This window comes from Melanotaenia boesemani, chromosome 22 (genome assembly GCF_017639745.1).
Source record: "Melanotaenia boesemani isolate fMelBoe1 chromosome 22, fMelBoe1.pri, whole genome shotgun sequence".
Taxonomy (NCBI): domain Eukaryota; kingdom Metazoa; phylum Chordata; class Actinopteri; order Atheriniformes; family Melanotaeniidae; genus Melanotaenia; species Melanotaenia boesemani.
Window position 1 is genome coordinate 24,260,659 of NC_055703.1, and position 13,035 is coordinate 24,273,693.

Genomic DNA, 13,035 nt, shown 5'->3' on the forward strand with positions numbered 1-13,035 from the left:
CACTGATCTCTGCTGAAGGATTGTCTGCATTGATCCAGTAACCATGTGGTCTGCTTGTGTGCTTACATCTCCAGCCATATTCAAATGCACTGCCAGGATATAGATTTAGATATTGATCAAATCTGTTTTATCTTTTCTAAAGAAAAAGAAAGAAAGAAAGAAAGAAAGAAAGAAAGAAAGAAAGAAAGAAAGAAAGAGAATTCTTTCTTCACAGATGTCGACATACATACATTATTGTGTGAAACCACACTGAGCACCAACCTATTGATTGCAATGAGACAGACTAAATTAATAACGTCTATATTTAATATTATAGATATAAAGTGTATTTTCTACTATATTTACTATAGTATATTGTACTTAAAGAAGAACAGCATAAAAGATAAAACCTTATTAATCCCACAACAGGTAAATTTGTGTGTTACTATAACTCAACTACAGAAAAAAAGAGGGAGAAAAGCAGATTAAAAAAAAAAAAAAAATACAAATATTAAATACAAATGCAATAGAATGAAAACTATATACCACAGTAACTGGCGTTCTATGTACAAGCACACACAGTATGCATTAAGGAGGAAGGGTTTTGGAAATATGCAATTAATATCTGTATGTATGTACATATATATATATATATATATATATATATATACACACACATATACACATATCTACCCATATACATACAGGCTGTGCCTAAAGAACAGCATAATGAGATGTAGCACATGAAACTTGCTGTTGACTTGAGTAGTTTTTGATTTCAATCTTCACCATGCTTATGTCTCTGGAGTAAAAACTGTATAGGAATTCTGTGGTGCCTCTTCTTAATGGATCTGTATCATTTAGCAACTGGATTTAGTAAGATTTATCTTCCATTCTTCATGCTTTTTCCCCAGCATGCTGGTATTGACAGAACATGAGAGGTCCTCTGTGATGTAGCTGCTGAGGATTTTAAAGCTTATTACCGTCTCCAGATTCTCACTGTTGAAACACAGTGTTGTGTTATTCTTTTTATTAAAGGCAATAATGTCTTATTTGTTTTTATTTTGTTTGATTTTTTTACATAGTGTGTCACGTTATTTTCTTTTCATGACACTGTCAGCCCTCGTCCTTCCTCCCTGTAGTCAGATTCATTGCTCTTACAGATCAACCACATTGTTGTCACATCATTTGCGGATGGAATTGGTGTAACATGACGGAGTACAGTCATGTGTGTACAGCCAGAAAAGGAAGTAGTTCAGCACACAACCCTGTGGGGTTCCTGTGGTCAGGATCAGGGTGGAGCAATGAAAGGGCCCCATCCTGACAGACTGACTGTGGCCTGTTTGGTGAAACAGACCTTTATCCACAGGCAGATGTTTTGTTGTAACTAGCTTGGACATCTTGCAGTGCAGTGTGCTGATATGGTATCATCCTGTCCTGTCTGCAGACTGATGAGGATCCAGGATGGTTGGAAAGCCGCCTTGATCAGACTTTACTCTTCCTCATGTTCTTTTCACATTGTACTGCCGTGTGACCTGCTTTAACAAGTTGTTTTCCCTACTGTGGGATCAATAAAGATGTTTTGTTAGTCTTTTTTTGCATCAGTCTCATGAAACATTTTGTGATGTTTAAAGCCTCTGAACTGGAATCATTTAGGGATGCCAGAATGACAGGTCTTCAGACAGGTGAGAACAGTACAAGATATCGCTAAATATCCTCAGCTAACTGAAACACAGTTCCTAGGAACCATCCTGGGACTCATCTAGGCCAGCTGCCTTCTGCATGCAGATGTTCTGGAAGGTACATCTCACATGAGCAGGGTGCAGGCTGGGTGGCTGGTTGGAACTGGTGTGATGTCGTCGCTGCTGCTCCTGCCTTATAGTGGCCGAAAAACTCATCGAGTCACTGAGTCTGGAGACTTGTCACTGACTCCATGTCCAGCAATCAAACATTTATATTTTTGAAAAAGAAGTCTAAACAATTTAACTATTTACATTTCACAAAAATTGTTGCTGTTCATGACTCACTGTCACCAAGAAAGTTATACGATCACACAACATTTCCAACCATGACTGCGCCTGTGTGTCCCTGTTCAAAGTGGAATGAAAGGCAGGAACAGTAATTTTCTCTAGCCAGTCTCAGCCCTGGATTGTTAACACCACCACCATCAGCAGGTGGTGTATGTGTGGATATACATAAATGCTTGTACATAGAATACCAGTTACTGTGGTATATAGTTTTCATTCTATTGCATTTGTATTTAATATTTGTATTTTTTTTTTTTTTTAATCTGCTTTTCTCCCTCTTTTTTTCTGTAGTTGAGTTATAGTAACACACAAATTTACCTGTTGTGGGATTAATAAGGTTTTATCTTTTATGCTGTTCTTCTTTAAGTACAATATACTATAGTAAATATAGTAGAAAATACACTTTATATCTATAATATTAAATATAGACGTTATTAATTTAGTCTGTCTCATTGCAATCAATAGGTTGGTGCTCAGTGTGGTTTCACACAATAATGTATGTATGTCGACATCTGTGAAGAAAGAATTCTCTTTCTTTCTTTCTTTCTTTCTTTCTTTCTTTCTTTTTCTTTAGAAAAGATAAAACAGATTTGATCAATATCTAAATCTATATCCTGGCAGTGCATTTGAATATGGCTGGAGATGTAAGCACACAAGCAGACCACATGGTTACTGGATCAATGCAGACAATCCTTCAGCAGAGATCAGTGATGAACTGGAGGGGTCTGCCCTCATTCTTTACTGATTGGATGATCACGGTTCAATTTTACTGGCTGTACAAAAAAGGGGCTGGGATAATTATAATACAACAAAACGGCGCTTTTTACGCGCGTTTTAGTTGCACAAAACGCCGTTTTTAACGCGCGTTAAAGTGAGACAAAACGGCGCTTTTTACGCGCGTTCATTGAACGCCGCAAAAAGCTGAGGGGGTGTTCGTGTTGGTGCGTGAAGGAAGCTGTGTGCAGGTAAGAGTTATGCGCAGCAGATGCGAACGTGGATAATGATGGACAGGTTGGATGGCTAATTCTGTTCTTTGGCGTTACAGATTGCCCCTGTCCTGCTATGTTCTTTAGCTCCTACTAGGTTCTTTAGTCCCTGCTGTATTTCTTTAGTTCGTCAGCATCTTTAGCGTCTTCAGCGTGACGCCAGGCTCTGTTATCTTAGTTGTTGCCCGCCACACCTCGCATTGTCAGATCGTCTAAGCTGGCTAAGCTTGAGCCGTAGGGGTGACGTGGCCGTTCCTGCCCCGCGGTTTATGCGCGCATTTAGTTTTATTTGGCTTTCCCCCGCATTTATGGTTTGGCGTGGAGGGTTTGTGCAAGACTTTTAGGAGGTTGAGTGAGGAGGGATTTTCTTTTGATAAGTTTAAGTTTGCATTTAGTTTACTAATTTTGTTTGAGTTTGATTACTAATTCATTAATTGTTTGGGTTTTCTTTATTTTCTTTTGGTTGCAGTTTTTTCTTTGTAAGTCCCGTCTGCTCAAAGGCATGGTTTTTAAAGAATTTAATGTGAATAAAGAAATTATTTTTGTATGACTGTTCGTTTCTATCAACCAGTAGCCTGAACAAACATGTGCATTTTATAATAGGGAGCTCTAGACCTTATTTTAGAAACTGGTTTGGTCTACCAGAGGACCCTTGCAGTCCCGCCCAGGTGAAAAATAAATGTATTAAGTATACTAAAAATTTGTGTACATTTGTGTACTTGAAGCCACACTTATCATCAATATACTTAAGGTATGTTTATGATTAGTTAACTTGAAGCATGCTATTTTGGAACAACTAATTTTGTACTAAATATATTTTAATTGTAATTAAATTGTGTAAAAGCTGTACTTCAAGTATATTTAGTATACTTTTATGTGCTAAAGTGGAACAACTTAAAATATATTTTGTATACTTCAAGTACATGACTATATTATGTACTAATACATGCTTAATGAGTGACATTAAAGTGTACTGTGGTTGTATTATAAGTGCATTTGAAATATTCCTAAAAATATATAAACTTTATACTTTAAATGTATTCTTAGTGTAATAATGATATACCCTTGGCTTATTCCAATTATTAAAAAAGCATACTTTGCAGTTAACAGTTAATATATTTTATCATTACTTGCTATACTGCTTTCTAACTTTCTTGAAAATATATTACCAGCATACTTAAGGCTAAAAGACTTGTGAGACTACATGCAGGAGAAAAAATACACTTTAATGTATATTTGAACCACATTCAAATTACAGCACTTTACAAATGTCTCTGATCTCTCGATTTATTAACATTTACATTTGGATTGTAATCATTTTCAATAACTTACAACATATTTTCCAATATTGGAACTTTAGTGCACTTTGTAGAAATAGGTCAGTTTCAGGCAGCTGACCTTAACATTACTTAGTACGGAACAATGAAAACAACAGTCCTTATAACTGCAACCCTCCCAACATACAGAAACACACATTATGTTCCTTTTTTTTGGCTGAACCCCTCATTGTTACACTTTCGTCTGATGGCTGCGCGTACATCAGAGATGCGTGTTTGTGGAAACTCCAGAAGAACTGCATCTGTTAACCGACAAATACTGTAAGTCACACAGGATAGTATTTTTGCGCAGAACAACAGAAAACTCATTAAAATTGTACTAAAATTACTACCACTACATAATCCAACATGTATTTAGTAATTACTGGTCGTATTTTCTGTGTGATCTAGCTGCTATGGAAATCAAAGAAGCTTTTGTTGTGGCTTTTTGTCCGGTCGAGCTCCCGGCTCCGAGACCGCACTCCGTCCACGAGAAGGAGCCTGCCTCCCGACTGGAGCTTCTTTTCTCTCTTCTCTTCCTCTTCCCCGGTCGGCTCCTGCTTTGACAGTTAACTTCACTCGCGCGTTAAAGAGAAGCTGACTCCGATACTTTTCTTTAAATGGTTTATTGCAATGCACAAAGGTTGCTGGCGAATTCAGACCACACGAACTGCCAGAGTTCTGCCACGCAGAACTTTTTAAGTCCGTTCGACCCCCCTTTTCCCTCGCACCATCTCACCCTATCTTTTTCAGCCAATCAGAGAACATCTGTTTTCCACTCAGTCATACTCACACACCCTTCACCATTCCCAGAAAACAGTTATATTGCCCTTATCTTGACCGGTCACCTTGCACTTGGCAGGTCACGTTGTTCTTGGTTATATTGCCCTTATCTTGGCTTATCAACTTGTTTTCCCCAATTCCCAGAAGGTTGCTCAGCGGACAGCGTGTCCCCAACTGACTGTTTTCCCTACACTTTTAAATAGATTACACACTGTAAATCTCAAAACAATAACATACCTGTAATAGCCTGCACTTTGACAACATCCAGCTGTGTTTTTGGTGGCAACCCCCTTCCAGACTTTCCAGTTATAGTGGACTGTGCAAGGCCCTCCTTTGTGAACACCAGGACAGCCAGCTCCTGGGCGAAAATGGTCATACGAGATCTATTCAGCCGCAGGAATGCCCTCTTTGGAACAGTAACTGTGCTGCCTGCCAAAGGGTGCTGCATATGCAAGACAAATTAGACAGATTATCTCTATTAGAGATGAACAATGTACTGAATTCAGTCTTTACTTGGAAACACTGCTACAGCATATAAACCAGGGGTCCAAACTGCCCCAAAATGGTTGAATTTTGCCCTTAAAATTTGACAGTGCAAGTAAATTTGCAGACTTTTTTTAATATAATTGTAACCACATTTCCTGGATGTTTAACTGGATGCAGCTATTAAAACAATGAATGGACACACATTTAGGTAATGTGGTTCAGTGATAACCACTCTTTGAATCAGTGTGATTACAACAGCTTACGGCGGAACTCTGTCAGCCCTATGGCAACTCTGGAGAGACACCATACTTCACATACAGGAAGACATGGCTACAACAAAGTGGTAAGATACATCATTGAATATTTTTTGCTGCTGACAAACTTCTCTCAAGTCTGAAACATAATTTAAATGTGAATTTAAAACATTGTAGTTTCTGCATCATTGTCAAAGTATTTATCATTAATACAGTACAAATGAGAGAAAATGTGAATATATTTTGCAAGTACATATAGGCTCTGTCCCATTAAAGAGTCTGCATCCTTCCAAGGTCGCATTTTAAGGCTGCTTACGTCCCAACGCTGCGCAAAGGCTGTCTCATTTGCTAAAAAGTTAAAGGGTCCTAAAAATGCGGCCTTCGGATTCGTCCTTTTCCCCGAATTCTGAGGATGCATAGCTACTGTCCTCCGTGGCCTTACATATTCCAAGATGCTTTGAGCGCCTTTCTGCCGATTATAATCCATAGAAGAAGAAGAGGAAAATGACGAGCAGCAGCTGCTGCAGCAATGCCGCCTGCTGTGCGGAATACACATTTAAATGTAATTAACAGGTTTTGTCTTAAGATCTGAAGTTCAGGTATTAAAAACGGAATAGCTGTTAAAATACACTATGTTAACAACTGCTAATACGGCCACTGGAATGTCTGGAGAACCGTAGCTTGAGGCTAACCTGTTTTTTTTCTTTTCTCCCAAAACTTTTTTTTTACATAAAGGCGAACCTATTGATGAGAGATGCTCATTTAATATTAAAAGCCTTCACTTTCACATGTCACATGCATGGATGTTAACATAAAGCTTATTGTAACTGTGTTGATAATAGGGGTGGGACAATACATCGATCTACATCGATCATATGGTCAATGATTCAATGATATCGATCCAAAATCCTAATATCGGCCAAAAATCGATAGAGTAACCAGTCATCAAATGCACTTTTAATTTGAAAATATTTTCTTTTAAACTGAATATTAATGCCAGAGCTCAGGAATAAAGAAGGTTAGATGATGATCTTGGTGCTTTTTGTGATGAATGGAAATAATTGTGATCAATCACTCATGGTATTGCTTTATATTGTTTCATATCGATCGGAGGATCCTAGATCAAATCGAATCGAAATCGTATCGTGACTGAATTTGAATTATCGGCAAACCTCGAATCGCTGTATCACTATCGCTATAAAATCGTATCGTGATCAAACCAGTGATTCCCACCCCTAGCTGATAATTGTATAAGTCACATCAGGTAAATCTGTTCTCATACGCTTGGCTGCAGTTTATTACAAGTGATGGAGCCTGTCAGAGCTGAATGCAGCCTGAACGCTCCCAGCCTGAACCAAATGAGCTGCTGGTTTTGCTGCCGCTAAAGCATCTTTCCTCCTCCTCCTCCAACAAAAAGTAAATAAAAAAGCAAAAGAAGAATTTCGATATCCATTATTTCTTTTATTTTTGTCTGGTCTGTATTTTCTTGTGTTGCATGTCGTGTCATATTTTTCCCAGGCTTGGGAGCAAACTTGATGGCGTCATGCCGCAATCAGGAAGTGCTCCGAAGGCTAGACTGTCCCATTTACCAATGGCTATGCAGCCTTCGGAGGATGCTCAGAAGGATGCAGCCTCCGTAGACTGATAAAGGTGCGACCTTAGAAGGATGCAGACCCTTAAATGGAACATGGCTCTAAAGTGTACAACCTTAAATTTTATGTTTGTGCCCCTAAATTTTTAAATTAGTTTAGTCTGCAGCTCTGTAAAGCATTAGGGATTGCTATGACCTGTGGTTTCCACTGACAGCGAGATAACTCATATGAATGAGTTCTGAAACATGTAACATGTTAGATCAGCAATATGGTGATGGGATTTAATTACCAACATAGGATGATGCAGCCAAAGACAATGGTTCCATAGTGCGGATATAGGGTACTATGTGAATGAACTGTCAAGTAGTGAATACATAACATACCATTTCAATTTCACTGTCCCCGCTAGTGGATGACATTGCAGATGAAGGGGTCCCCCCAAACGAGGACCTCAGTGCCTTGACAGATTCCACACACTCCCTCATTAATTTAACCATTTCTGGCAGGTCTGTGTGAATGTAACATTAAGAGAGAAAACTTTAGGTTTGTTTGTTAGTCAAAGTAATGTAACATAAGTTCAGTACAGGATAATAATGTGGAATATACTGCGTTCTGATATGTCAATCCCTCTAATTCCAATCTGAACACCTACTGTGAAGGGCTGACATGATTTCATTCATTCCAGGTGCCATGCCATGATCAGTATTATCATCTGTCAGGTTCTTCAAGGGTGAATGAAATACGAGGCAGAAAGAAGAAAACGAGAGTTTAAAATCACATTAAACATCATTTAGGTCTGATAAGACATTTACAGAACTTGTTGTGAGGTATTGTGGGTGGAAATAGCGGCAGATTTGTAGTATTCTTTTTGTATTTTATAGATTGTGATTATTTTATGATTGTTTTCCAATACACACAAAAGACAAACAGTAAAGTTTGTCCAGCTGTTATGCTAACTGATTGATCTGTGAACAAATGACAATCTGACAGCTGTGATCACATCCTGTGCACACTTAGCAGATCAGTTAATTGTAATTGTAAGTTTAATACATGCTGTTCAAAATATTAATATTATTAGTCCTTATTGTTGTTCATGAAAATTTATTTAGAAGAACACGTGCTGGCATTTTACTTATAAACATATACTTTTTTCTCAAATAAAATACTGTATACATAAAGGAAAACTCCTACTGTGTGTGACACATTAATGAAAGGTGTTAATGAAATTATTATCCTTTAATATATGTTTTAAAAAGTTAATGAAATATCTTATGCTTGGCTGGCATACACATGACAGTCAGAAAGAGCTTACTTGTGTAAATACAATATGTAACTATTGTGAGAGAAAGATTTCCATGCAGCTAATTGTAAGCTCTCTGACTGTTGCCTGACATAGTCATTCAATGTGATATAATTACATTCTTATTTAACATTTAATCTAAATGTACTTGCCATTCTCTGGGCTGAGGAGAAACCCAAATCTTCATCTGAAGCATGATCCTGAAAAAAAGGAAAAGACAAAATAGTTCTGAAAGTAATCCAACAGAGAAACAAATGTGCCTGAGAGTACACAATAGGTAGGAAAGAAGAATGATTTACAGTGTCATGCTGGTTTAGACTCCCTATGTATGTGGCGTCATCAGAACTAGGACTGGATGCCAGGGGTAAAAGCACACGTCTTGCTGGCTTGTTTATCTTTGCTCGCTTTCCCTGAAGAAAAACATTCAATAAAATTGACATAATCAAAAGTATTTCATTTTTATTAATTTGTAGACTGATATTTAAACTAATAATTAGACTAATATGAGTAACAAACCCATTACTCACGCTGCTTTTGATTGTTTGTTTTTTTTAGTTTTAGTTTTTACAAATGTCACAGAACATTTTTCAATCATTCCTCCTGAGTGTCCCAATCATTGCCATGGTCACAGTTCACGGCCGCCGTCAGACTGGAGACACCAGCTGCTACCGATTACTGAATGGCATGCTGCATATTTCACAAAGGTTTCTATAACATGCTGCCAGATCCAGAATATCTGTCTCTGTCTGACTGTGGGTCATGAACACTGGCTGTGACCTGAAACGGCCAATTTCAAAACAGTTGCGAACATTAACATAGTAGTGTGTTTTATAAACCACTCAGAAAGATGTAGCAATGTATATTTGCTATCACCAAAGTGGTAGCAGCCACTAATAACCATTCTGCAAGCAGAGCCATGTGCAGCCATTGTGAAGGTAGTTTCAACTATTTACTCAGAGTTGCAATGTCAGTTAACTTAGTTGTAGCCTACAAGGGAGTTAAAAAAATATAAAAAAAAAAGAACCTGATTACAATGTTGAATTTCCCTTTGGGATCAATAAAGTATTTTTCATTTCATTTAATAACTGAACAGCCCAATATTGACAACTCTGGATTCACCCACAGAGGGACTACAGAAGGATCTCTGTGGAGATAATAGCTAATTTCTGTGCTCACTCACCACCCAGTAGTCAGGGGTATAAATTGGTATCCAGATTTTTCTGTCATTGTTTTGAAAAAACGGTCAAAAGCACAAAATATTACGTTAACACGACCCCTGATCTGAAGAACACTGCAGTTTTTGCTGTTGTAAACACTGTAGCCACTTGCTCAAAAAAGTATGCCTTACTCCATGAACATGTGGAACCTCATCCTGAGAACTGCAGGGGTCATCTTGTGTGTCTAAGGCCCTCTTCTGAGACAGGGAAGTCTTTAGGTTTTGTAACACCTGGTCCCTGGCTGCATCTTTGATCCTGGTTTGTTTTTCCTGTCAAAAACATTTATAATGTAAAAGCAAAGATAAGACTGTCATCACAATGTCAAATTCTCATTAGCATACTAAGTGTAATTCGATTCAGGATAAAACTATATCAGATAAAACATATACCAAGAAAAAAAAAACATTTCATTAGCACCCTGACAGACAATGGAAGTAGAGATGTGGTAGTAGTGGCAAATGACAGAGCCTCCCTAATCATTGATCATGATTATATAAGAAATTGATTATATGGAGGACAGTCTGCAAATTGCAAGGGTAAACATTCTAAAATTGTGTTTCTTTCCAAATTCTTGCTTCATGATAAATATAAATATTCATCATTGATCAAATAAACTTCTGCTTAAAAATTGAAGGATTATTGATGCCTTTTTCTCCTTTTTAATAGTATTAGTTAATTTCTGCTCTGTGCATGATGCATGGTACTGGCAAGTGTAAAAAAGCAATCTCAAAGATTCTAAAAAGGAAAATATAAGGATTAAACAACTCAGATCTGTGCACTATACGGTTTTAGTGCACAACATGAAGTTTAGAACATCGTAGCGTGCAGCGGGATGGTGTTTCTCTCTGTGGTGTTTTATTATCAGATTTTAACCAGCTGATCTGATCCAGCTGGTTTGTATGTTGCTATGGTGACGTCCATAGCAAAAATAATGCACACCAGTTAGCATTTGAATGGTCACATGGTATAATATAAAACATAGCACATTGTTAATGACTGAACTAGTGGCTTCTAAGTTTTTTGGATTTTGGCATCCAAAAAGAAACTCTGTGTTATCAGGTTCACATTTGGTATGTCTTGATTCAATCCACCATTAATTATCTCACCACTAATCAGGTGTAGCTTATCTGGTGTCTCAGTATGTAATGCATTAACAGTAGTTGAGTCTACAGGCCTACCTCTCTCACAGCAAAATGTTGCAATATTGAGATCTTTCAATATTATTAATTAATTAATTAGTTAATATTTACTTGTAAATATATCAGTGAGATGGAGCAAATACATATATTTACTTTGATAGTTTTGTTATGTTGTATTGCAAATAACTATGTACTATAACTTAGTCATACAGTAGATGGATGGATAGATGGATGAACATAAGTGGGGTTCTTAATGCATGATTTTTAATGGAGTATTTTAGCATTGCTTTATTGATCTTTACTTAGGTAAATTATATGATATTATGTAGCTAGCCAGACTGCCATGAAATTAGCATGTCAGCTTGTGCGCTATGAAAGTCGTGTGCACTCACCTGCACGACCGTTTTATGTTTCACAACGTTGGCCTCACACTGCTTCTTCTTCATGCGCACAGCTCTGCTTTCCTGCTCGGCCCATATGTCCTTACCGAGCATGAAGAAATTCTTCTTTGACACCAGTTCTTTGTAAGAATCTGATATAATAATAAGAGTAAGAAAAAACAAGTTTAGTGAAGACATTCCTCCTAATGACCAAAATTCAACAGTTAGAGCCGCTTGCTGAGGCAGTTTGGAAAATAGCAAGCTTTCTCCATACTTGCCTCCAAATAACAGGATCTTAGCAGCCACAGTCCTCTTTGGTTCTTTTCTCGTGGGCCATTTTATTTCGATCCAGTTCGCGTCGTCCTCAAGGTCAGGCTGGGATGACACTTGGGTGAACTGGTAGCTTTCATGGATGAGCGACGTGCTTTCCACTTTAAGTGTCTTATCAAATAGGTAGTATATGGCAAATTTGAATGCCATTGTTTCCACCTAATTTTAAAGTATATCGTCACTTGCGAATGCGAACCTGCTTTCACTAGAGTGTCGTCGTCGCTCAAACGAATGCAACGGTTGAGAACGTCTGCAGCTCTGAATGGCTGGCCAATCAGAGGTGGGGGGGGCAACATCACGCAAGTACGTACGAAACTGATGCACTTCATTGGTCAGAGACTCGGCGCCCATGCATTTCATAAGAAAATATGAAATCGATGTATGTTTTATACAGCCTCTTATAATATTGTTACGATACCGAATCATCATGCCAGCAAAGCGAAAACTGAAGAGATATTTGAATCCTGACGGGACTCCACCAGATACGCCAAGGACAACAAAATATAGAAAAGTTCAACCAAACCACGTAAGCAACAGTTAAATTGGCGCAATGCTGCGAGTTACATGGGCGAGGCTAGCCTCTTTTTAGCCCTACTTTAACATTCACTCGTTACTTTTGTACCTTCACCGCTCCGCAGACTGACCACCATCCACACAGACACTCACACACTCAGATCTTAGTTAGCCCGGTTCGCTGTGTTTACTACTGTAAAGTGTCATTACTTTATTTTAACAATCTGGAATTACGTAAACATGCCCTATGTTTTTTTTGCAGTTATTATCTAGCCTATTTTGACCTAAAACCATTGAATAGGACTACCTTGTTTTTACGTGAAAATCATCTTATTGACTTCACGTCAAATGCTTTTGCACTGACAGACCCCCTACACTATTTAAGACTTCTGAAATCTTCTGAAATTTACTGTGACATCTACTTGAAAAAGTAGGATATGCTATGAACTTGTCAACATCTTTGATACTTACTACAAAAACCGCAATATTTATCTTTGGTTGCCTGTGTTATATAATCCCAGCTACAGTATAAGATGAGCCTATCTGATGGCTACCATAAATCTTAAAGACAGTATTCTTTTCAGTATTATGCCTTAATGCGAAAATGTTTGACTAAGTCGACTGTAAGTCAACAAGGCTAATCATCAACACTGATGCCAGCTAATAAAGTACTTGCTGCATTCAGGTTTCTTATTATCTTTGTTTTTACTGTATCCACAGAAAAAGCAAAAAT

At 37.8% G+C, this 13,035-nt stretch overlaps 1 protein-coding gene across 1 annotated transcript; it reads right to left on the reverse strand.

Annotated features, from left to right (window-relative positions):
* Positions 1-4,197: 4,197 nt before the first annotated feature.
* On the reverse strand, positions 4,198-11,975 carry LOC121633476. Its single transcript, XM_041975548.1, has 9 exons — positions 11,738-11,975; positions 11,472-11,611; positions 10,072-10,209; positions 9,023-9,133; positions 8,876-8,923; positions 8,076-8,145; positions 7,807-7,931; positions 5,329-5,533; positions 4,198-4,571 (listed from the first exon to the last, which is right to left on the reverse strand). Exons 1-9 carry the CDS (start codon positions 11,937-11,939, stop codon positions 4,468-4,470), a joined length of 1,143 nt encoding a protein of 380 aa, XP_041831482.1. The 5' UTR covers positions 11,940-11,975; the 3' UTR covers positions 4,198-4,467.
* Positions 11,976-13,035: the final 1,060 nt, after the last annotated feature.